This window comes from Antechinus flavipes, chromosome 3 (genome assembly GCF_016432865.1).
Source record: "Antechinus flavipes isolate AdamAnt ecotype Samford, QLD, Australia chromosome 3, AdamAnt_v2, whole genome shotgun sequence".
NCBI classification, from domain to species: domain Eukaryota; kingdom Metazoa; phylum Chordata; class Mammalia; order Dasyuromorphia; family Dasyuridae; genus Antechinus; species Antechinus flavipes.
Window position 1 is genome coordinate 290723531 of NC_067400.1, and position 27873 is coordinate 290751403.

The following is a 27873-nucleotide window of genomic DNA, read 5'->3' on the forward strand; positions in this document are numbered from 1 at the left end:
TTATTTTCCTCCTTCTCCTTTCACAGCATGATTAATGTGGAATATGTTTAACATAAGTGTATGTGTATAATCTTTATCAGATTGTTCATTATCTTGGGGAGGTAGGAAGGGAGGAAGAAAAATTTTGAACTCAAAATCTTATAAAAGTAAATGTTGGGGAGAAAAAAAAGCAATCTGCCATTGGACAAATAGGCAAAGGAATGCTTTGATTTTTTTCTCTCTCTTCATTTAGTTTAGAACAAGAGATATGAAGGAAGTAAGTTCCACCTTATTCAGAGGAAAAGTGCTTGCTATGGGCTTTTTTAAAGAGGAAGAATGGACTTTACTGGAATGGAGTCAGGGTGGAGTAGGAAGAACCCACATTTGAGGGTGTTAACACATTTCTCTGGGTCATTTGCCAAGAGTCAGAGGAAATCCCTAATAATCTCAGTAGACTGCTGCTATGATTTTTTTTAGATTTAAAGAAAAATATTCTTATGTTTTTTCCTTCATATAAAGTCAACTTCAAATTTTAAAAAACCTACATGAACCTTTTTAAAGAAAAATTCCTTATTTTGGATCAGAGGAGGAGAGAAATGAAGGCCAACTTAATCCAACAGTTTATATATGAAGGATAAGAGGTCTAGAAAGGGAAAGACCCATGGTTGGGATCATAAGCTAGATTTCCCCAAATCCCAAAGTGGTGTCTTTTGTGAGACATTGTGCTACTTCTCCAGTCTTTATTTCTACATTAAGAAATATTTTTCCCTCCTAATATGGGATTACCATAGAGACATCACTAAGAAAACCAGCAAAATGACTTTACATTTATCTACAAGTCAATTGATCACCTGAATTCCCATCTAAATCTCACATCCACATGTTAAAGAGAGCAACTTCTTTTTTTTTTAAAATGCATCAGGTCTGTGCTTTAGTCACAGTTACATTTATCTATAAGTCAATTGACCACCTGAATTCCCATCTAAATCTCACATTCACATGTTAAAGGGAGAAACTTCTTTAAAAAAAAAAATACATCAGGTCTGTGCTTTAGTTTAGTTTAGTGCTTCTACATCACTGTCATGCTATTTCTGAGCAAAGATTATACTTGTGATCCTGGCTATGCCCTATAGCAAATTCAGGAAGTGGAGTCTAACTGAGAATTTCACAGACACATTCAGCAATCAAAATTGAAGCACCTGGATGAATATCTGAAAAGACTATTTCCCCTCCCCAATAACTTCTGTAAAAAGACAAGTTCTTGAATAAAATGGAAAAAAAAAAGATCACTTTGTTTTACATTGTGGTAATTGTGTGCCTAAACTGTTCAGTGTTTTCAGAGAAAGTACTTTTATTCATTTATTATTTGTCATAATATTGATTAAAAACTAGTGAAGGGATAGCTAAGGAGCTCAGGGGAGTTCTAGATTTAGAGTCAGGAAGACTCATCCTACTGAATTCATATATGGTCTCAGATATTTACTAGTTGTGTGACTTTGGTCAAGGCACTTAACCCTGTTTGCCTCAGTTTTCTCATCTGTAAAAGGAGCTGGAAAAGGAAATGGCAAACCATTCTAGTATCTGCTAAGAAAACCCATATGGGATCATAAAGAGTTGAACACAATTGTAATAAATGAACAACAACAAAAGTTAGTAAAGTTGTCTGATGTTAAACTGACTTCCTTTCTGAATTATTATTCCAATGATTTTTTTTTTTTGGCATGGACACTTGAAGCCAATTTCTTAACTATTTAGGAAAATAGTTTGTTTTCCCCCATGGCCTATTTAATCATTTGAATTGATTTCTGAGCTAGAAAAGGAATTTCTGAGGCAGTAATACATTCTAGGTTCCTTTCCTAGGTCTGACTTTATCCATAGGACAGGGGATCAAGTATTTATTAAGTGTCTTTTATGTACCAAGTACTGTGCTAAGTGCTTTTCAGATATTACTTTATTTGATCCTCATGATAATCTTGTGAGGTTAAAATATAATCATCCCCTTCTTATATACAGTTAAGAAAACTGAGATAGGTAGAGCTTAAATGACTTGCCCAGAATCACACAGCTAAGTGCCTGAGGTTGGATTTGTACTCAGGGCTTTCTGATTTCAGGTTCAATATTCTATCTGCTTCTTTGGTTGTTTTAGTTATATCTGTTGCTTCATGACCCTATTTGGGGTTTTCTTGGCAAAGATTTTGGTGCGGTTTGCCATTTCCTTCTCCAGCTCATTTTACAGATGAAGAAACTGAGGCAAAGAGGTTCAAATGACTTAACTAGAATCACACAGCTATTAAGTTCCTGCAGTCACATTTTAACTCAGGTCTTCCTGACTTTAGGCCTGGAGGTCTATCCACTGCAATACTTGGATACCTTAGTCTATCCAATATTTCACAGAATAACTACCCATTTCATTATAGACAATGTTCTAGGAAAGTGAGATTATAAAAAAAAAGTCTTTATTCAAACCAAATACCTGCAACACATCATCGAATTTAATAAGTATAACAATTTAGAGCTGTAAATATGCTTAAAGATCATGTAGTACAACCCATTTCATAGCTAAGGAACCTGAGGGATTTAAAAGTAAGGTCTTCTTATTCCAAATCTGAATCTTTTTCTACTACACTATTGTGCCCCACACTGAGATTCTAATCTCTAATAAAACAATACTTTATAATGAGCTCAGTAGCCAATGCAACAAGTCTGATAAACTTCTTCATTTTTTATATTACTCAGGTAGATTAGCTAGATCCTTTATCCTAGTCTTTTTCATTCAGATGACTTTCATTTGAATCAGAGAACTTAAGATGATTAATTTTCTCAACTAATACTAATAGAATCTCCTTCAGTATCTGAATTCTTTGGATATAAGAACTAAAAAGAGGGTGGGGGAGGGGGAGGGAGTTACTGAGATTCAGATAATTCCAGACAAGTATTCCTGTTGGATTTGCTTAAAATAAATAATAGATGCTATTGTAAGTCAAGAAATGTTCTCCCAAGAAATGTTTATCAGGGCCAACTTTTTCATGCTAGTGTTTATCCTTTAATGCATGTTTAATTATTGATAACATAACCTACAGGAAATTTATTTAGCTCTTAAAGTTGTGGCTACTCTGTGGCTTGCCAGGCTCAAGCCATTAAAAGGAATGCTGGAAATAGATATTTCTGGGAGACCACAAAAGCCATAGAGTTGACATTTGAGCAGTGGGATATGACGACTTTGGAAAACACTATACTAAATACTTGTTGTCTTAATTTTCAGTCATAAGTGAAAACAGATGCCTGGGTTGAAGAGCTGGTTAAGAACAAGTGTTACATAATGCAACTCAGCTGACAAATTCAGGATAGTATAAAACTAAGCACATGTTCATTTTAAATGGCTGAACAATGACCCTAAGAGTCTTTCAGCAGGCATGACCTCTTCTTTCAGTTCTAGAGAGGCTACCTTGAAAAGGGAGTGTCATTTAGACATGGGGGAAAAATGTAATTTCATGCCAAGAATTGAAACTTTTGTAGACAAGGAATTCTACTCTGCCCATGTGTATATTTACAGTTTTATGAGTAAATATTAAAATCTAGTATTCCTTTTTTTTTTTCGGGTAGCATAGTGTTTAAGTTGACTAATACGCTTCTTTGGATATTTCTCTATCAATCATATCTCCCTTGCTCCTAATCTTTTCATATTCAGTTTATCTTTCTTTTTGTCTTAATGGTGGTAGATTGCATGGCCCTCATCAAAAATTTTATTTCTATATAAATAGATCATCTCTCTGTTGTCAGTCTCTCTACAAGCATTTATCAATACTTAAAATGTACAAGAACTGTGTTGATTAAACTCTAGGAATAAAAAGAAAAGCAAAAACAATTCTTACTTTCAGAGATCTTGCTTTTTAGACCTACATATTTACTTAATTGGGTATGTATGGAAGGCAATCTGAAAGGGGAAAATGTGGTGCAGGGGAATCAGCAAAGGCCTGTAGAAAATGGGATTTGAGCTTAGTTTTAAAGAAAACCAGAGAATCTAAGATAAAAGTGAATGAACAGAGCAGTCCAAGTATAGGAAATTGTCAATGCTAAAATATGGATATAGGAGATAGAAAGGTATCTTTGAGGAACTATGAATAACTGAATTGTAGGGTACTTGCAAGGGAGTACAGCATAAGACTAGAAAGTAAGGGAGAAGTCAGGTTATAAAGGTCTTCAAATGTCTGATATATATACATACATATATATATATATATGTATACACACACACACACACACACACACACACACACACACACACACACACCACTGAAGCTCCATGATGCAGGGGATTGAAATGGGCAGACCTATATTTTAGAAAAATCACTTTGCCAGCTGAATAGAGAATGGATTAAAGAGAGAGAGAGACACTTGAGTCAGGGTGACCAATTAGAAAATTGTTGTAATAGTCCTAGGGAGAAATATGAGAATTTAAGCTTTGATGGGGAGAAGAGGTGATAGAAGAGAAATGACAAGATTTTGGCAATGGTTTGAAGATGTTGAGGTGAGTGAGGGTGAGGAATTGAGGATGACACCAAGAAAAACAGACTGGATGTTTGGGAAGATGGTAGTGCCCTTGAGAGAAACAAAGTTCAGGGACATTTTTAAAAGATGAGGAAGAGAGAAATAATTCTATTTTGAACAACTTTAATCTAAAATGCCTAGAGAATATTTTGTTTTAGAGGGTGTGTGACTGTAGTTCAAAATAGCCTAGAGTTAGATAGATTGATTTATTGACTGATAGATGTAGAGATGTGGCTATAGATATAGAATAAGTTAACTGGAATGGTGATAGAGTGTTCAGTTTTGTAAGACTTTAATTCAAAAACTGATTTAGCTTACTAGTTATATGACTCTAAGCAAATTATTTAATTTCTGTCAGCTTTAGTTTCCTCATCTGTAAAATGGAGATAATAACATTTACCTCATAGGGTAGTGGTGAGGCTCAAATGAGAGAGCATTTCGGCAAAATGCTCTATAAATGCTGACTATTATCATCACAGAATTGCGAATAAAATGTTTATAGATGATGATTAAATGCATGTAAACCAATGAGATCAAGTGAGATACTATAGAATGAAAATAGAAGAATATTCAAGTCAGAGCCTTAGAGTGACACTCATGATTACTGAAACATGCTCATGTCTTTCCTACCCTTAAAAAAATCCTTCTCTTAATCCTATTATTCTGTCTTGCTACTCTACAATCCTTCTTTGCTAAAGTTCTAGAAAAAGAAGTCCATACTCACTGTCTGCACTTCTTCACCACTGATTAACTTCATAGCCCTCTTCATACTGGCTTTTCTGAGCATGATTAATAAAATTATTCTTTGCAATACTGAGGGATGGGGATTGTGATTTCATCATTGTGGGGAAATCTTGATGTGCAAACTCTCTCTACTCTGAGATTGGCAACTTGTCATAATATGTGATTTTAGAGAATTGCCCAGAGCACTGAAAAATTCAGTGATTTCCTCACCTATGCATACTTAGAATAAATCAGATAAAGAACTTACCCTTATGCCAATCTGCTCTTCTTCAACCCCATGAGTGACCAGACAAATGAAAGACTTTTCTCTAATCATTGTCCCCATTACTTTTTCTCTGACTTGTGGCAACAGTTTATCAATCAACAAGGTTTATTAAATACTTCCTTTGTGCCTAATACTGTCCTAAATTCTGAGATTACAAAGAAAAACAAAAGGAACTTGCATTCTACTGGAGAGGGACTACATATGCATTCCTAGTAGTAAAAAGAGATATGCAAGGTTAATACAAAATTAGATGGAAGGTAACCTTAGAGGAGAAAGCACAAGTTAACTATGGGGACTGGGAATGGTCTTTTGAAGAAAGTGATGTGTGCATTGATTCTTGAAAAGGCAGAAATAAGGGAGGGGCTGTCATGGCAGACATTGGAGCCAGCCAATTCAAATACACAAATACAGGAGAACAGAAAGTAGTAGATTAGTATGCTTGGGCCACAGAGTTAGAAAGGGGAGTAATGTGCAAGAAAACTAAAAAGATAAGAGGAGGCCATGATGTATAGATCCAAAGATAAAATATATATTTGATTCTTGAAACAAGAGGGAGCTGACATTTACTGACTAGAGGGCCAATATGTTCATCAGAGCTGTGCTTTAGGCAATTCATTTGGAGAGTTTTGTGGTGAATGGATCAGAGAAGGGAGAGATTTGAAGCAGAGAGATCAAGAGATTATTATAGTAATTCAAGCAAGAGGTGATCAGAGTAGTTAGTGTATGAATGAAGAAAAGATTTATTCAAGAGAGATAATGGAGAAAGAAATGAATAAGGCATAATAATGAATAATGCAATAAGGCATCTGATTAGAAATATAAATGAGCACAAATCAAGGAACTGAGGACGACATCAAGGTCATGAACTTGGGTGACAGGAAGGATAATGGTGACCCTAACTATTATAGGGAAGTTTAGAAGAAGTGAAGAGGAAAGGAAATGATAATCAATTTCATTTTAGACATGTTGACTTTGAGGTCCTAGAATTTTTCGTGGAATGTCCAGGAGGTGGGTGTGAGCACAAGACTGGAGCTCAGAGAGATGTTGGTATTAGAAATCTGGGAGTCACTAACATAGAAGGAATAGTTCAAGTTGTGAGAATGGATGAAGTCACTGAAGGAATATTCTGTGGCTGACATATCTACAGGATGCTTAAAGGCCTGTAACTAAAACAAGCCGCCAGCTGGGGGAATATTATTTCATGGTTACACTTTACACAAAAAAACCTCAATTTCATAGTAAGATTACAGCCATGATGTATATACTGTGGCATTTAAATAACATAGAGAAAGTATGATAATTGGAATTAAGATCCAATGTGAAAAGCTACTGGGAAACATAACAGCTTTCTCCTTTCACCCCCATCTGAAAACAACAGTAGAATATCAGTATTACAATATATTCTTAACTTACCCTATAATTGTTATATAGCTAAATTTTAACATAAATGCGACAGTTATGCTTGATGATGAGTTGACATGCAGAAACCTCCTATTGCAACAATGTAAACTATGTTAGAGAGGTGAGAGTGGTTACTACATGAATTTATATCATGTACTCAGATACATTGTGAAAATAACTTGTGCATTTTTTTTTCATGGAGTCAAATATTCTTGGACTTAGAAGCGATGTTGGAGGTGATCTACTCCAGTCCTTGGCCTGATGCATCCTGGCAAGGGTTATTCAGCTTCTGCTTCTATCTTCTTGCTATAGAAAGTTCATTACCTGTTGAGGCTACTCTTTGCATCTGGAGCCAGTTCTAGTTACTAGAAAGTTCCTTCTCATATTGAGTCAACACCTGTAACTTTGCTCCAGGAGCTTGTTAACCCTGAGGATAGGTAAAGTTTCATTTTTTGTCTTATATCTACAAATACCTGGCAGCTCCTGGAACACGAAGACTCAACTCATTGAATTCTATTCCACGCATTGATTCTCATTATTGTTTCTAATTCAAATCCTTTCCCTATATAACAACACTTCAAATATTTGCACCTGGGTATCCTATACATGTCTCAAATTTGTCTTCTGGGTTAAACATTTCCAAATTTCTCAGCAAAATACTTTATTAGAAGGAGAAAGGAAGTCAAGAATGACAAAGGAAGCGTGGGATTTCTGAAGAAGTGGAGCATCTACCATGACATAGCAACAACCCAAAACATAAAGTTTGTATTATCTGTAGAAGAGATGATTCCCCACTGTACACAAAACAGATGTTGAAGTCAGCTGTGAGGACAGATTATGTGCCAAGTTGGAAAGTAATGGGAGGTAGAAGCCAGAGGAATGCCCTATGGACTCTTCTGGAAAAAGAGAAAGAGGAGGAGGGAAGAAGGGGAATCTTAGTACAAATGGGAAGTCAATAGACTTCAAGAGAATTTCTGATGCAGCTGAAAGATTGCTGGATAGGATGGGACTGAAGAGCAAGCTAGAGGAAATGACAAGGAAAGAGTATACAGAGATATAAGGCAGGTTTTGGAATGTGGATAAAGAGTAGCTGGGAGAAGCAACTGAGGAAGAAAGAATAACATAAGCTTTACAGCCTCCTGAATTTCACATGAAAGGGCAGGTTCCATTAAACCACTTCTCCACCAGGTTTTTTTTCCCCATCTTTTTCTTTTATGCTATGGACATCTTTGTCAGTCAAGTGAAACCTACTACCCTTTGTTTTTAAATGCATAAATAAATCACATAGTATATACATGCATACATACGTGTGTGCATATATGTATATGTGTATGCATACATATATGTTTATATATATATAATATACATACACATACTTATTTTTAATTAACTAATTTTTTGGTTGGTTTATTTTATTTGTTTATTTATCAAAATAGCTCAAACAAATTTTTGGTTTCCCCAACCCAGGTAAAGAGTTTTTGACTATACCTATGATATGGGAGCTATGCAAAATGATTATGAAAACAGGGAGATATATAACAACATGTGTAGTACAAAGCAAACCATGTATTCCTCTGGACTCTCATTTCTGTGTTCTTTTAAAATGGGATCCATCTTTGGGCTTCGTATGCTAGACTCTGGGCCTCCATATTGCAGGAGCTAGGAAATTTGTTTTTGACTACAATAGCAAGGAAGCAAAAAATCCAATTTTTAAAATTTTAATCTTGATAGGAATCTGGTGAGCTTGTAGGAAAGTAAGGAAAGTAACTGAAAAGAACACAGAAATTTGTTTTTATAGTATTTATGCAAGGAACTTCAAAGAAGTTATTTACTTTTAAAAATTCATCTTCAAAGTTTCTAATAAAATAATAATAAAAGTTCATTTTTCATAGCACTTTAAAGTTTCAGAGTGTTTTATGTCTACTATCTCATTTGATTCTCACTTTTCTAGAAACTAGGTAACATCATTATCCTCATTTTAAAGTTGAAAAAACTGAGATACAGAGAGGTTACTTAATTGACTTTCCTGGGATCACACAATTGGTGAGCTGAGGAAGGATTTGAATTCAGGTCTTCCTAATGCCAAGCCCAGGATTCTCTCTACTATATTGCCTAGAAGAGTATGACAGAAAGTAATCAAGACCCAATGCTGTATTTCTCTTGCCTCTAATTTTAAAGCAAATAAAAAAATTAGACCACATAAAAGCAGCCAGAGAAAGTGAAATTATTAAAGGAAATATTTGTAATAGAGGGTTAAGGAGGAGAGAAAAAGGGAGGGAGTATTTCTCTGGTCATCCGATGTCAGATCTTGAAATTTAATGACTGGTAACACTTAATTTCCATCTGGGAAAGTAGGCTAAGGAAAAATTGACCTTAACTTCCCTGCCTTGAAAGTCCTAACACGATTCCATTCTAATGTTCTCGGCAGGCATAATTTTGGCAACATCCTAGAAGTCTTTTTTCAAAAGGCAGAGTCTTTTGTACTCAAAGAAAAGGATGTCAACAGACATATACATATCCACATATGTGTATATTCAATGCATTTTTAGACAGGAGATTTAGATGATCAGAGTATCATTTATTTACCAGCTAACAAATCAGAATAGCAAAAAATGTTTTTCTGAACAGAGAAAATTTGGATCTGCACATTAATATCTTGCAGAAAGATAAATACCCTCTGGCTTCCAAGTTAAGAGCCATCTCTGACTCAGCCGCCTTTCCATTTTTACTAAGAAATAACTGAAATTCATTTCAAGTTGGTTTTAAATGCTGTGTTCTCTTGTACTATATAACTGTTCTTTACATTGTAAGAAAAAGTCTAGTTCAAAAAGATATAAATATATATATTTATGTACATATATTTATTTATACACACATATTAAACCATGTATACTTCTGGTGTATGAATTTATATCCTAATATCTATGTGTTATATATCTATGATATTATATAGTAATATCTATGTGTGTATATACACACACACACATAACTATACATATACAAACATATACCCAAATACATGTATCTGTGTGTATATCTACTGCATATATATCTATGTGTATTTATCTATCAACTGTGCTACCTAGCCTTCATGCCAGAATGATCTCAACCAGACTGAGACCTATTGAAGACCTTAGCTTAAAAAGACCAAGGCCTCCCATTTTATCTATGTCCATCTCTAGTTGTCTTGATCTATATCTTATCCCTGGAACCAGATAGCTCTGGAGGGAAACGTGAGGCAAGTGACCTTGCCCTCCCTCACTTCAATTCAATTCACTTGCATGTCACACAACATTATCTTTCTGATGTCATGGTCCTCTTGAATGAAGAATGAAGGACAAAAAACAATTTACTGTGATACTTAGCTGCCACACACATGCATAGATGTATGTATGTATGTATTAGAATCAGTAAAACACCTTCCTGAATTCAAATCCAGCCTCAGACCCCAGGCAAGTTTTTTAATCTTGTTTGCTCAGTTTCTCATTTCCAAAATGATTTGGCAAGGGGAATGGCAAACTATTTCAGTATCTTTGCCAAGAAACCCCAAAATGAGGTCATGAAGAGTTAGACATGACTGAAATGATGGAACAATGGATTGTGTGTGTGTGTGTGTGTGTGTGTGTGTGTGTGTGTGTATCTATCTATGTGTGTATATATATGTAAAGACAAGCAAAGCTTTAAAGAATCAGAAGCAGTGTTTAGAAGTTAGAGAAGTAAATTCAGCTTTTGATGTAAAGACTCATATCCTGACAACTATAACTGCCTAAAAGTGGGATTTCCTGCAGCAGAAGGTGGAACACTTCCTTTCACTAGAGTTCCTCAAAGCCAGGATTTGAAAACTATGTGTAGGAGATGTAATTTTTGTTTGGCTATGGATTTGATTAGGTAGTTTTTAAAGCCCTTTCCTGTGATTCTGAATTATAAAGCTATATTCAAATGCATGTCCATTTATGCATACGTATATGTGGGCATATATATCTAATTATAGGATTATAAAGTAATCCCTTTTCATATATATTATGTTAATCCTTTATCTCAAATATTCCCATTATATGTTATATGATATAATATGCATATCATATCATATAACATGATTATGATATAATGTGATATATTATATAATATAGAACATATTCTTTAATCATGTATATAGCTATACACATACACATATACACACACACACACTTGTTTATACAAATACATGTAATATACATAAATACAGATTCTCCAACCACTTAGTTTTTCCTACATATATTGTAAATTCTTTTCATTGGAGGTTCTGCAATTAGATGTAAACTGTCTCTGTCTCTGTGTGGATCTGCTAAAGATCCATTTGAGTTGAGTAATTAAATATATAAATGTAATGTTATTACTATTTAAATGTTCATGAATCAAAATTTAATATTAAAATTCTTCTCTAGGATTTAGAGAATTTATTTATTCTGTAAGTTTTAATTGAGCACCAAGCTTTGGGATAGAAATGGTGCCAGAGATATTTACATTAATAAATCAATAGGTTTACATTAATCAATCATTTTTAAAAGTTACTAATGATTTGTTACATATTTTAGGAAGTTGGAGTTTATCTTTATTTTACTCTAAAGCTTATTTGTAATTTGAATCATAACAATAAAATTTGAAAAGATATCTATGTAGTATCTCTACTCTTGTTTATTCTACACAATTCCCTGTGAGATTGGCACTTCAATCATTATTAACCTTGTTTCACGGATGTGAACACTGAGGCTCAAGAGGTTAAATTATTCTCCTAGGTCATATAACTCTAAGTGTCAGAGATGGGTGTCAAGCCCAGGTCTACCCAACCCAGTTTAGCACTTTGACCACTCATCATAGCACCCTGTTTTATAGGTGATGGCTAAAGTTAGCAAAACAACAATATCACAGTCTAATGAGAATCCAGTAAGTGGTTTCATTCAACTCAAAGTTGTTCAGAGTAAAGGCTTGGCAGCAAAGGAATAGAAGAATAATGAAGCATTTCTTCAATGGATTAAATCTTCCACATCATTTTTCAAGGACTTTAGCCCTAAACTGACCTACTTTGTAGATTTTTTCTTGGATCTTTGTAATTGTCCCAAGATTTCAGTAGAGATTCTTATTTTCTTCAGCTTTCCCACTTGTGTCAGAAAAATTGCAATGACAAAATACTGATTTAGTCCTAAAATTTAGTCCCAAATCCACAAAACAGGTCTGACGACCAATGCAAAGTACCTGTGTAAGTATTTTTAATCAAAATGGAGTTTTTTGGCCTTTCAATAGCCTGTGGTTGCATTCCATAAAGAAAATAGAGTAATGATGATAGTTTACTTCTATTAAAGTTTCTAAAGCAATTTAGAATTTTCTCATGAAAAACTATGATTATAGAATCTTTAAAGCTTGATAGAACATTAGAAATCATATAGTACAATATACTTATTTTACAGATAAGAAAATGAAAATCTAGAGCTAAATCAACATGCCTATAGTTATACAGAAATTGGGGACTTGGAGCTCTGATACTGCTAAGAACTCAAATTTTATTTCTACCCAATACCAACTTTTATTTTTCCAAAAAATGCTATAATATAAATTAGATAGTGGTTGTAGAGAGAATTAACTTTTTTTAATCTTTAGAAATTATTCATCTATCCATTACATCCATTTCTAAAGTCCACTCCAACTCTAGTGCTCTTATAATTTAATTGGTCTTTTCTGGCTGTTTTCTACTATCTCCTTTTTTTTTTCCCCTAGTAACATCAAACTCTTTCTGTTGAAAGTTCCTACAAAACTGCATACATTTGAGCACGGAGTACTGAATTCTCAATAGAAACAAGAAAAAGCAATGAGAAAAAAAATCATGCTGGCAGTTATTTACACATTAAGAAAACTGGAGGGGGAGGAGAAGAGCAATAATTAGAGTTTAGCTAGATAAATCTTAATGTTTTGCAAAACTCTTAAAAGGTTTTTTGGAGCAAATTAGAAAAAAGTACAATTGTAAAAATGTTAAAAAGAAAAGCATGTCTTGTAGAAATTTTTCATAGTAAATAGAAACATGACATTTAGAGCTGGAAGATTACTGGAGGTACGAAATCCCTCACCATTCCCAACCCCATTTTAATGATAAAGAAATTGAAGCCCAGAGAAATTGTTATTCATTCATGGTTAAACAGGTAATAACTAAAAAACCCAGAATTTAACCTCAGGTTTTCTGACTCCAGATCCTATAGTCTTTAAGATATCTGTCTTTTCCCATCAATTTTTGTGTCTGCTATACAAGTTCAGAAGCTGAAACAATGTTGATTTGTTTTTAAAAAATAAATCCAATTTCTAGGATGGGACTAGTTACAGAATCATCTTTGAACAATAAGATTGGCATGCCAAAGTGTGTTTTTATATATACACAAACACAGGTCCAAGTTTAGTTGTTAGCTCTGACATGTATAATTACTTCTTATTCAGCAGCCCTTTTTTGCTCATATGATTATGGAAAGTGTCACTTCACTCTCTATCTATCTACCCACTTCCTGCTCCCTTTTTGCAGCACAATGCTTCTTTAGCAGAAGTTCCTTCAAGTTAAAGGGTGAACTGACAACCAAGAAGAACCCCATGTGAATATATATATAAAACCTAAAATTTGCATATAATAAATATAGATTTTTTTTATTATTATGTGATAGTGATAGTGGGAGATAGAAAAGATGTATGGAATGATCCAATAAGATGAGCATGATCTCAGAAATACTGTAAAAATCCTGAAAATACCAAAAATACCAAAGTCAAGGTAAGAGGCTCCCACAAATTTTATTTGGTCCAGAGACTTTATCGACTGCATGAGACAAACAACACTGAACTTTAAGAATGTTGTTATTGTTGTTTTAAACTAATGGGAAATAAGTTCAAAAGTAACTATGTCTTTCCCATGATATAGTAGATGGGAGTTAATGAGAATCCAGTAAGTGGTTTCATTCACTTACATGTGAAGAAAGGCTAGCAAGAATGGCTCTATGATTCAATTATTTCTCCTTGTTGTTTACATTCTTTTTGTGAGATTTACTAATCTTGCATTATATTTAAGGCTTGGCTGGTCTGTCGGCAGAAAGTGCTTACATTAGAAAGAGGCTTGGGGCATAAAGGATACATGTATCTTGGAAAACACCTTACACTAAACAAGGGAAATGCAGCAAGTCATTTCAGAGTCAAAGTGAAGGAATTATGCTGTAATTAATTTATGATGAAAATAAATCTGGTAATCTATAGCCTTAATTACAATTATGAGGGTTTGAGAAGGAGACAGGTCAGGAAAATTAAGAGATTTGTTTTCCTACTCTGAGGAATTTTTTTTAATATTTCAAATTATAAAATGCTTTTTAGGATGATGACTCGATTATTTAATATAAGCCATTCCTATATTTCAATGTGGCTTTCATTTCCAGAAGTAATTTGTAAAAGTTATGCAGGTTTTTATGTAAAATTCTCTATAGGAGCAGATGATTATAATTCTTATATTCCCATTATAAGAAAATCAATTCATCTTTCAAATATAAAATGTATTTCTCCAGGAAGCAGTGCTGTTTTCCTTGGAGAAGAAAGAATTCAAAGTTTTTTTGGTGGGCTTCATTTTCCTGGTTATGATTCTAAAGACTGAGGGATGAGTCCAAGTAAAAGGATGCCAGTGCCATCCACTTAATTTCTATAAAAATAAGTAGTCCAGAGTTTATGAACTCTGTTGCTCAGAAGGCAAATGTTTGCTCAGAAGACTCAAGACAGAGGAGAATAAGAATAAATCTAAATATTTTTGAGTTAAAAGGAAATCAGAGCCTATTCCTCCTGGATATAGGAGACTTAGAGAATTTCACAATTATCAAGATCCTTTCTTCAGTAACAACACTGTAACATAGGTAGCAAGATCTGATAGAAGAAAAAAAATAATACTTGGTAGTGAGTGATAGGAATGGGATATCTTGAAGAATACTTGAAGTTATATTTAACTAAATGATTTGCTCCATTTCATTTGCCCCATTAGCTTGCTTTGAAGTTGCTCCCCAGTGTGAGACTTATCTTTTCACCATGAAATACTCTACACTTGTGGATCTTCAAACATTATAATCTCCACAAGGATTGAAAATGCACATCATATTATGTGATGATCAAATGTGATGAACTTGACTTTTTTTTAACAATAAGGTGATTCAAGGCAATTTCAATAAGCACATGACCAAAAGAACCATCCGCATCCAGAGAGAGGAATATGTAGACTGAATGTGAATTACAACAGTATTTTCACCTTTGTTGTTCTTTGTTTCTTGATTTTTTTCTTTCTTATTTTTTCCCTTTTTGATCTGATTTTTCTTGTTCAGCATGACATATGTGGAAACATATGTAGAAGAATTCACATGTGTAACCTTTATTGGATTGTTTGATATCTAGAGGAGGGGAGAAAAGAGAGAGAGGGGAGAACAATTTGGAATACTAGGTTTTGCAAGAGTAGATTGTGAAAACTCTTTGCATGTATTTTGAAAAATAAAAAGCCATTATTATTGAAAAAAAGTAAAGAAGAGGGGCAGCTAGATGGTGCCATGGATAGAGTACCAGTCCTGAAGTCAGGAGGGCCTGAGTTCAAATTCAGCCTCAGACACTTAACACTTCCTAGCTGTGTGACCCTGGGCAAGTCACTTAACCTCAATTGCCTTGCAAAAAATAAATAAAAACTCTCATTTAGAAAAAGAAGGAAAAAAAATGCACATTATAGATGTAAAGTTTACTTAATCTTATTTCCATTGATGACCTACACTAAACAAATGTGATAAGGTATATATATTAAAGAAATTTATGATCTGCAAAGAAGGTGGTTTGGTCATGTGGCATAAGCTGATAGGAATCAAATAACCCATTTATATTCTTGAAATATAAAAAGTCTTTGAAGAAGACCATTAGCATGTTATAGGTAGATGCTGCCTGCTCTCTCATTTTTGCAAAGAAAACCAGTCATTTAGATTTTGAAGTTTTACTCTTCATTCTCCCTCATCCCATTAATCAATCAGTTACTGGATCTTGTTACCGTACTGGACTTGGAGACAGGAAGAATGGAGATCAAATATGCTCTCAAACTTCCTAGCTGTAAGATCCTAGACAGGTCATTTAACCTTGTTTGCCATAGTTTCCTCAACTGTAAAATATGGATAATAACCTACTTATTAAGATTTGGGGGGGATTCAAAGAAGTAATAATGGTAAAGCACTTAGCACAAATCCTAGCACATAATAGGCCCTTGATAAATGCGATTTCCCTTCTCATTTTCCCCTTCTTAATTCTACTTCCATAATGTCTCATACAGTAACTACACTAGTCCATCATTTCTTGAATAGATTGAATGTATTATTGCAATAGATCTCTAATTGGTATTTATTTCCAGTCTATCCCATTTCTAGTCCATTCACTACACCAGATCCTAAATTGCTATTTTTCATTTGTTTTGTTTCACTTTTAATCAACTTTGTTTTATTAAATTTTATTTTTTTCAAACAATGAAAATTCACTGTATCTCTCTCCTTCTTCCCTCTAAACATTCCCTCTCCACATTGGGAAAGAAAACAAAACAAAACAAAACAAAAAACCTCTTGTTACAAATGCATATAGTCAAGCAATACCAATTCTTACATTGACCATATCCAAAAACAATGTCTTGATCTTTACTCTGAGTCCATCATTTCTCTCTGTCAGGATGTGGGTAACACATAAACTGATATTTTTAAGGCACAGGTCTAATCATGTTCTGTTCAAGAAATTTTGGTAACTGCTTATTTCCCCTTGGATTCAATACAAACTCTTCTATTTGGCATTTAAAGTCTTTCAAAATTGGCCTGCAATCTATCTTTCCAGGATTATTTTATTTATATCTCCCCACTACCACCACAAATTTCCCAACTCCCCCAGGCACTTTACCTTCCTGCTAAACTGGCTTATTTTATGTTCCCCATAAATGATATCCAACTTTCAGTTCTTGGAATCTGTAGCTTCTTTCCTCAAGGCTCTCCTTATATGCCACTTTTTATATAAGACCTTTCTTAATTCCACCAGTTGTTTAATGCACCTAACTTTTTATTTATTTATCTGTTCATATGTCTTTCTTCCATTAAAATATAGACTCTTTGAGCTGACAAGGATTTATAACAACCTCTGAGACAACTAGACACAAAATCCTTGAGATTTGTAGTCCTTTTCAGATAGGAGAGAGATCAGTTTAGGGATTTAAAGAAAAAAATGATGGAACACAAAATGCATAGCTAAGCAGGGAAAAGGTCAGGATTAATACAGTGGAAAGAATATAGGGTCTAGAACCAGGAGACCTGGGTTTAATCCTATCCCAATACTTCCTACATAACCTTGGAGAAATCACTCAACTTTCGAGCCTTAGTTGGGTCATCTGTAAAATGAGTGGGTTGAACTAAATGGTCCCTAAGATCATTTCTACTTCTATTCTCTAATTTTTTGAAACAAGAAGTTTTTCTTTTTAAATTTTTTTCATCTCTAAAACAACTTCACCACTGCCAAGGGAAATCCCCTTAAGCCTTGTTCTTTGGAGAAAAGACAATAGGGCCTTCACATAAAGCATCATGATAGTCTCTTGATGCATTAATAAAATTACTAACATTTATATAGTGCTTACTACGTGCCAGTATGCTAAGTACTTTACAAATATTTTCTCATTTGATTCTTAGAATTACCTTGAAGTAGGTGCTATTATTATTCCCATTTTACAGATAAGAAAATTGAGGCAAACAAATATTGTGAGGTTCCAATAAGCAATGTCAATTCATTTATCTAAAAAGTATAGAATTTTAAATTACAAAAATCCTAAGTAACACATTCTTCTATACATTATGAAAATGAATACAATAGTTGTAAATTAGATACAATCAAATGGGTTGCAGCAGTCACAATTTAATTGGCCCTGCTATAGTGGTAAAGCCAGGTTCAAAATAAAGTACAGGTTCTCTGACCCACAGTATATGCTTTTTCCCACTGTACTATATGAATTGCACTGTTTATTTTTTCTAATTTCCTTTTGTAAAATAAGAGCTTCAAGTTATGTGTGTGTCAAGCTATGAGAATGAATTTCCAGTCATATCTAACTCCGTGTCTGAACATATTCCATATTTGGATCAAATGGCTGCTTATCACAGTAGAAACCACTAAATGAAAAGCAAACTGAAACCAAAATTTTATTTATTTTACTATAATGTTGATAGTTTCCAATTTTTAAAAAATCCTTGTCTAATTATTATAAATTGTCTGTATCTATGTTTCATTTGAGGCCCAACTCAAAGATTACATTCTCTATGATTCCGGGTCTGAAAAAGTCTTTCTTCCTTGGATGTTAAAAAGCATTTTTTAGCTTCCCTAGGCACTTAACCTAGTTCTATTTCATATTGCCCTTATATGTTTATATTTCTTATCTCCTTCTACTTGATTAATTATTTTGTATTGCTTTTGAAGACTGAGTATCCCAGTAGGGAAGCTTGGTGAAGCAATGGAAGTGAGCTGTAGTTAGAATCAGGAAAACCCAAATTCTTCATCAAACAACTCACTACCTATGTGAACCTGAGCAAATCACTCAACCCCTTTCTCATCTGTAAAATGGAAATAATAATAGAACCCAAGTTACAAAGATGTGGTGAGAATTAAATGAGATAATTAGAAAGAGATTTGCAAACATTAAAGTTCTATGTAATTGGAATTATTATTATTATTACTACTATAAATTGTTATTATTATTATTATTATCTCATCCACACTGGAAATTTCAGATCTCTCTACTGATCTCAACACAAAAGCTTTGACCTGTCCCATCTATTATCTGAATCACTCAGCCTCTCCTTAGATAGTCTAGTGCCTTACCCTCCTGCTCTTCTTGTATTAGATTTAGTGTGATTGCCTGATAATATTAGCCCTATTATATCTTAGAATTTTGGAGTTCAAGTGATGCATCAGCCTAAGCCTCATTGGTAACAAAATCTACAGGCATGCACTATTGTGTCCTGTCCACTATTAGACTATAAACTCCTGAAGGTAGAGGCTATATTTAATTTATCTTTGTACCTCCTCCAGCACCAAAGTTATCATTATTCATATAGTAAGTATTTAATAAATATTTGTTCTTTCAGGCTGAACAATTATTCAACAGCTTATAATTCCATTTATAGGAAATGTTCAAAAGCAAGTAAAATTAGGACCTATGGAAATTTGAAATTATGATTTGAATAATTATGCTTTTGAATTGGCTATGCCAGACCTGATAGGTTTTAAACATTTATGAGTTCTCAAACTGTCAATTTGGATCAATAACAAATATTTAAATATTTCACATATTTTTCTAATTTTATCCCACTGTCTTCCTTTTTTCTCTTTTCCTCTCCATTGAGGGTAAGGGGAAGTTGTAGTTGTAATTTGTGACTAAAATTTTGAAGAATTTTATGTGATTCAGAATTGTCTTGCTTTCATTGAGGTTTGAGAAGTGCTTTTACCCCCTAATACACAGGATGTCTCCTTAACTCCAGGTCTAAATCATTATATATATATAATATTCTTTCCTCTGTGTTAGTGTAGTATTAAGCTTTAATAGTTTAAGATTTAAAGCTTAAGACTGCACTAAGACTTTGGAGACACCTTGTATGAAAGCCAAACCACAGGTGAGTGAATATTTACTGAACCAGATGGGAGAGACTGTTTCCTCCAAAAGCAATATGATGTTTTCTTTTTTTTTTCATTCTTAAGTATTTAAAAGATACAAAAGTAGAGAAATATATGGTCGGTTTAATAGTAACTTAGATATAATAAGCCTCAAATCTAAGGGCAGATATCCACTAAGTGGCACAATGGATAGAGCACCTTGCCTAAAGTCAGGAAGACTTACTAGCTGTGTGATTCTGAGCAAATCACTTACTCTGTTTGCCTCAGTTTCTTCATATGTAAAATGAGCTGAAGAAGGAAATGGCAAATCATCTAGTATCCTTACCAAGAAAATCCCAAATGGGGTCATAAATTCAGATATAACTGAAAAATGACTGAACTGAGATCTCAAATTTAAATGCTCAAGGTGCCATTTTTAAAATTAGGTGATAATATGGTAGTGAGTATTGGAGATAAAGCTAGCGCATGATCATACTTCTGTTCGCAGACCCAATGGTTAGTGAATTTTTTAATAACACAATTAAGTTTGGACTCATCACTACCATTTGATATTTTGAAAGATCCATGCTTTTCTTTGATACAGATCTTAAATTATTTGTATATTCTTATTTTGTATGTTTCTTCTCTATGTCTTTCTATAAATCATTCTTCAATAACACACTCCTGAGAGTTTCACATCTCAGGAGAATAATTGCAGCACTTATATTAATGGCATGCTAATGACTGACCTGACTCCTTTTCCAATCACACATGCTGACCATTATAATGCTTTGCCACTTTTCACACTTAAGTTATCTTTTCAGTTACATTACTTAGCACTTACTACTAATCTTTCCATTGCTCCATGTGGGTCTGCAATTTTGATTCTACTAAGACTCCATGATTTGCAGTCATATATTATTACAAGAGAACATCGGTTCTAAAAGAGATGGACATTTATAGTACTGAGTAATTTGTGGTCATTGAAAATACTACAATTTCCCAAATGTAACCCAATCCAATTTCTTCCTCAGTTCCAAGCCTAGTTAATTATACATGCACATCATCCATACAAGATATAGATAATAATGTGCTAATTCAAGTTGGCCTCTCCAACAGCATGAAAACTATGACAGTACACTATTACATTATTTTTTTGGTAGAGACAGTTAAGACCAGGGGTATTCTGGTAATTAACAAACAGTTCTCTGGGGGGGGGGGTAGGGAGAAAGTATGTACATCACATTTTAAAATTTAACCCACATTATTAACATCTTTTCATCACTTTGCTAAACTTGGATAATTAACAAAACAGCAACTCAGGTCCTGATTTATAGCATTGGCCAATTTCTAACAAACACCGAAAATTTAATATTTGTCTTTTGGATTGTTATACCCTTGTAGGTCTCATCTCAAAAACTGTTATGAATTTTACTGAGGAAGCTTTGTATATTCCATGAGTTAATATGATCATTACAATGTAACCTGTAAACAGAAGCATTCAGAGAACCTTTTAATCAATGGAGAACCATTTTTTAGACTAGGCAGGACATCATCCTTGACACTTGTGGACATCTCAGGAGAGTCTATGCTTCCCTATTTTATACCTTGCTTTTTGTAAAGACTTAACAGTCTAAGAAAAAGTGATCTCAATATTTATATCTGCCATAATGTCTTGCATAATTCTATTTTGTGAAAGGACACCACCTTGCTTGAAAGAGCCTTCATATCTCTACTTTTTCTACCAAGTCAAATAAATGCATTACATGTTTTAAAAATAGACATTGAGATGTCTATTATTTTCTTTACATTATTTGGTAATGAGACTATAAAGAAATAGACTGCTATAGAAAATTTTTCTGAAAAAGTTTATCTGTTCCCTTCTTGTATTTTCAGGGGGCCCTTGATTTATGTACAGAACATTCTTATAAAAGTTTATATAATGAGACAACAAGCATAAGGAAGGGGAGTTCTTAGTGTCTTCTTGTCTATCCTTTGGTAGAGTGACATGATATTATCTATTCTTTATCTTTAACTCTTTCAAATATCTAGAAAAGTGATCACTGCATATATTTATAGTTGAATCATCTCTAGTAAGGACTCATAAGTCCTTACTCACTTTCTGTGTCCATGTTTATCTTCTTTAAGTGCCATGGATTACTTCCTTATATGATCTCTTAGGCACAATAAGCAGAGTCCAAATGTATTGGTTCTGCTATTACTGTTAATAGAAAGTAAATAACTATAGAAACAAATGCTAGTAGATCTGTACAAGTTTGCATCTGCTTGCCCTCCCTCTCAGTTTCATTTATGAATGTTTTAGGGATGAGCTGGATAAACTGAGTCTCACATCAGGCACCAGTGAACATTTTTCTAATTAGTTGGCATTTCTTTATTATTTCCTATTTTATTTGTAGTTGAAAAAATCACTCTAGATATTATTTATTTCTTCCAAATTGTTGGACAAAGATTGCAAGGGTATAATTCTGTCTACAAGCATCAACTGTTGGCACCACTCACTCATACCACATGTTTTTAATAGTCCCAGAAGTGATTATTCTCTTGAAGAAAAAATTTTTCCTCATCTTAATCATGCCATTAAAATTATTCTCAAAGGTTCTTTTAACCAGGATATCCTTTCCTATCTGAACCAAAAGTTCCTGTTCATGTCTCTAGTGCTGAGGGATTTTCATAAGCTAAAATATAGCCATAACACCAACAGTTGTCTTTACTACTCTCTCTTTTGGTAAGCTGAAATGTTTATTAACTCAAAGCTTAGAAATATCTTTTACCTCTTAGCTTATTTCCTATGGATACTAGAGGAGGACATTACATAACACATCCCAACAGGGTCTCTAGGAAGTCATTTTGCCTATAGGTGTATGTCACAAAATTTGGGGTGTAGGCAGTGGTGGGTTGATAAATGATAAAAAATCGACTCTTGGTGGGGAATTCAGCCATGATACACTTTTAAAGTTCAGTCTGAATTATGAACATTTTTTCCCATTATTTTCTCAATTCAAGACAATCAACAAAACAATAAATCGAGCTCTTATTTGTAGATTTATAAGGTGTCAATACCTATACAGGAACTGATTAGATCTGATTCCAGCACACACTACAGAATAAAAACAAAAATCCTAGAGAAAAGACAAACTCATGCATTTTCTTCTTCCAACTCCTCCTTTCCCAGAAATCTTTAAAAATCACAGTCCCAGAAGTATCACCAACTGCTGGACTTTGGGGTAGTGTTTTCATCTCTGTAGCAATTCACACACTATAAATAAAAGAAAGTCAGTGATTCTGACTCAGGTGAAGATAACTTATTGTAGCTGTGTTAAAGAAGAAAAAACATTGGACTTCCAATCTAAAAGTCAGCATTCCAGCTCTAACAATTATTATATGAGCAAATCAGCTCCATAAAATCTCTAAACAGTGATTCTAATACTTGTTGTACATCGCATTGTAAAATATAAAGAACTATACCACATTATAAAATATAAAGAACCAAAAGGAATGGGCTGTGTTTCCCCTCACTTCCCCCCCATCAGCCCAAAACTCAAAGGGCCAGCCTTGCAGTCAAGGAAATTTGGGTTCAAGATCTGCTTTAATCTATAGTAGTTATGTGATAATAGACAAGTTAATGAACACCTTAGTGCCCCAGGAAACTTTAAAAGTCAACAAATTCTAAATGGACAGTCTCATTGGGAGGAGGAAATTTCTGTACTGAGAGTTTCTTACATTGGGAAAAAATCTTTTTCTCCCTCCTCTACCCCCCAAAAAAAACCCACTTTATTAAACTATCTACCAAGATAGGGAAGAATTGTTATCTGCAATAATAGAGGGAATGTCCACAAAGAATAAAGCATGGATTCCCTAGCTATTAGTTGTAGTAACAATAAACATTGTTACTAATAATGACAAAATAGTCTTGTAATAATAATCTTTGTCTTCTGAATGTCAGCTTGTATAGAGCAGTTTTACAAAGAGTTGACTTAAGTAACTAATATCCTATTTTATGCACTATTCATTCTCTTCTCTATGTATTGTTCCCGAGACCAACTTTTAACACTTTTTAAAAACTCTTTTCATGCTAAGCAAAAGGAATTTCATGTTATTATGACAAGGATAAATGTGTTTCATACCTCCTCCTCCCCATATAAATTGGAGCTGGAGTGAAAAGAAGAAAGAAGGTTGTTTTAGAGCAATTACAACAATAGCTAATTCTCATGATGACACTGCTGCCAATGCCCTCATGGATTTGGCAACATCTCTGAAATGTCAGTAGCTTGGATGAGCTCTTCACAAGAAATCAACCCTGAGGGAAAGTGTATAACTTGGCATTCAGAGATTTCTCTACGAATAAGAATGACATCTAGCTTTTTTAGAACCTGTTTTATTAATTTATGAAATTCTCACATTTGCCCGTTATGCTTGACTCCCCAGGTTAGTTCTTAATTCTCTCCTGGCTTCAGGTGTAGGATTATAGGACCACAAATTTAGAATTGAAAGGTCATTTAATCCCTATTCCATTCATTTAATAGATAAGAAAACTGAGCCCAGAGAGAGTAAATGACTTGCCTTAAGATCATATAATAAGTTCAAAAATTAGAATTTGAATCTCTGTTCTTTGACTCCCAATTTCCTCCACACTACACTGTTGGAATGTATTTCAATAATTTACTCTTTAGTCACTGGGATATCTAACAGTATCTTCATTTCTTGAAAACTATTATTATCTATTTCATATTCTAGATTCTCAAAGGGCAAGCACCTTGTTGATTCTGATCACAGATTTAGATACAGAAGTGATCTTAGTGATTAAACTCAAACTAAGCCCTAAAGAGGTAAATATACTTTGTCTGACTCCAAAGTCAAACTCATTTCTGCCACAGTATCCATTCTCTCACCATGTTCTGTCTAGCATCCACTATAGCAATTTATGCAAATAGGCATTTACATTGTCTTTTGAAAATGCCGAAAATAAGGTGAAATTTCCCCTGGATACAGATTGTAATCCCCAATGATTTAATTGTCTTTGCGAGCTACACAATTACCAAAACAAACAACACAAAACAACAATAACAATAACCAAAAAGCCCCAAACCTTCTTTTAGCTTAGTGGGGAAAGTTTCTGACCTTAATTACAGTTGTCCTCAGAAATAAGTCCTATAACTTGCCCTGCATTGGAAACCTCTACATCAAGAAACCTGCCAAAGGTAAATTGCATAGAGTACAGAATCTCAGATCTGAAAGACCTGAATTTGAATCCTGCCTCAGACTCTTATTAGGCATGTCAATCTGAGCAAATTACTAACTACCTTCTTTCAGCTTCTATTTCTTCATCTCTAAAGTGGGAATAATCCTATCCATCTCATAGGGTTTTTGTGAGAGTAACGAATTATATTTGGAAAGCAGTTTGCAAATTCTAAAGCATTATATTAAAGCTGGCTATAATTCAGGAAACACTCTGAACGTAGCTCAGACTAAACTTCAAGTAGTAAACACATCACCTGGGCTCCATTAGAAGCCTTTCAAGGGCTATGTTGCACTGGCACTGATATGTCCTTCAAGAATCCTAGATCACTTTTACAGATTGATGAGGGATCAGAAAAGAACTTTGTGGAAGAAATCCTTGATGCTTATTATACCTCATTATTATTTAATTTTGTCATTTACAACATGGAGATTAAATTATAGGGATAACTTAAAATTAAAGCAGTAGTATATATATGAGAGCTTATGCTATGAAAGGGGTAAAGAAAGTATTTAGATTGTAGTCTAAGGTAAATGATTTCACAAATTTAGTGTTTCAGCACTTATAGTACAGTGCTTTCAATACTGTAGACACTTATGTAGACACATTAAAGCTAAATTAAAGGAAAGAAAGAAAAACTTGATTGCATTTGGATATGGTTTAAGCAAAAACATATGCAAAAAATCCCATAAAATTCACATCATTTGAGTGTTTCCCAAAAAAGGAGAATCTATTGTAAGAGAATCATTTCTCTGATCTTACCAAACATGGAATCTCTAGGTGAAACTATACATACACATAGATTTTATATATATATATATCTTATGTAATATAATTATATAAACATTTCTGTGTTGTATAGATTGTATATAAATATATGTTATTTATATAAATGTATTTTATATATGGTTGCTAAATGTCTCAGTAGATAGAATGATGGATCTGGAACCCAGAAGTGAAAATCCTGCCTCAGACACTTACTATCTGTGTAACCTGAGCAAGTTATTTAACCTCTGTCTGCCTAACTTTCTTCTTCTAGAGGATGAGGATAATAACACTTGCCTCCTAGAATTGTTGTGAGGATAAAATGAAATAACATTTCTCAAGTGGTTTGAAAACTTTAAAGCACTACATAAGTGTTACCTATTATTATTAAGAGGTTTGTACCCTTTATCTTGAATGATATTTTTTTTCAATATTACTGGAAAAGGAAAAGTGTGTCAAGAGATTTCATCTAGTGATTGCAACATAATTAAATTTCTTGGCATTGTCAGAAAGTTGCAATAACAGGGTTATGACTGTTATTCTATCATACTGAATAAAAATGTAAAATAAAACCATGTGTAAACTGAGAAAACTCAGTCTCCCAGAAGAAAATTGTATGTCCTTAATAAATATATCCTCAGAATACAATGAAATGACATCAATTATGTCTGAATATACATGTCTGACATGTATTTAAGAAATAACATTTTAAATTATTAAGGCATGACTTTCCCTCGTAGGGAAAATTCTCTATTTCTATAAATGAGTTAAACAGTCACATGTGAAGAGATTTTGTTTTATTATTTGTACAGACAAATACAAACCCTTCAGTATTCACACTCTAAATTTAAGATAATCTGTCCATAGCAAATATTCTGGGAAAAAGGCATCACCTTCTGTTCTGATGTCCTGGGTCATTCTGCTGACTAGCAGGAGGCTGAGGAGCAGTGGTATTATCACTTTGGGCATTTCCCCTAACATCTGAATAGTAAGTTACAACCTCTTTCCATGATCCTGCTGACTGCAGCAGTGTGCAACCCATGAAATGTCTTTACAGACTAGAAATCTGCTGAGAAAATCATGGTTGTGAAGGGACTTGTTAGATTCATTTACTCAGAGGTAGAAAAAGAGTCTCGAGTTTTAGAGCTCATAGGCTTCTTGAGTAGTTTCAAGAGCCTAAATTTAGAAATATTTAAATATTCTCCTGCTGGTAACATGTATAAACAAAATACCAACACTGAAAACAGTTCAATTTAGCAAGAAGACAAAGGGGGAGTGTCCTTTCAAGTCCTGTAAATCCTCTTCCAAACTCCGTCCAAACAAATGTGCACATGACCCATTTTGGGTATTTCATGCCTAGCATTCTTTTAACCCTCCCTTTAACAGGTATATAGGAAGAAATCATCCCAGCACCCATTTTCCCCTCAAATTTGCTGCTATTAATTTCCAAACTAGAAATGAGATAGTGAAAAGAACACACACACACACACACACACACACACACACACACACAGCTTTCTTCTTTAATTGGATTTAAATGCCCTTCTAATCTGGATCTCTATGTATGATTGTCTAAAATCAAACTTTAACAGTTCCTTAACTTCTGCTAAACTTAATGAAAGAAAACTGTCCTTTGATTTTTGTGTGGCAATGAAAAAAAGTCAAGGGTAGAAGATTATATTAGTACAGAATTAGAAGCAAAATCAGAGTTTAAAATAAGTTCCTCCCAAACCTTGATCTCTTCTGCACTGCATAACAATTTCCTTATATAATACAACAGAGCAGATTTAGTCTCAACACTTGAAAACTAATGTATTCCAACAAGTCATATTAAAAACAGAAGAAAAAAAAACACAGTTAGAGCTACTTGCCTTTTGGCAATTTCTGTGCATTTCCCAGGTTTAGGGCAATGTTTCCACAGAGAAGTAGAAAGATCAAGCTGGAGACCATGGTTACAAACCCAAAGTCACAGTGTGAGTGATGCTGGTGGGTATCACACAGCCTCCTGGAGCTGCATTTAAGTGAACGGCTCTCCCAATGACAGAGGCTGCAAAAGTTAGGCATGAGCTTACTTCACAGGGGGAGGAGACAAAATGACATCACACCCTTCCACTTAAAAAAAAAAAATAGGCACAACAGCACAAAAAATTATCAACATCACACTCCCTCTGGTGTATAACTTTCTAGCCTCTGCTATTATTGCTTGTCTGTCTCTTGCTGTCTCTCAGGAATACAAAGTTACTCT

The 27873-nt window shown here is 33.9% G+C and overlaps 1 protein-coding gene across 1 annotated transcript in view; it reads right to left on the bottom strand.

Annotated features, from left to right (window-relative positions):
* Window positions 1-27649, bottom strand: part of LOC127554009 (target of Nesh-SH3-like) — a 122363-nt gene extending 94714 nt beyond the window's left edge. Inside the window, exon 1 of the mRNA XM_051985202.1 lies at window positions 27500-27649. Coding sequence (XP_051841162.1) covers window positions 27500-27578 — 79 coding nt within the window. The 5' untranslated portion in view covers window positions 27579-27649. The remainder of the gene's footprint in view (window positions 1-27499) is intronic.
* Window positions 27650-27873: the final 224 nt, after the last annotated feature.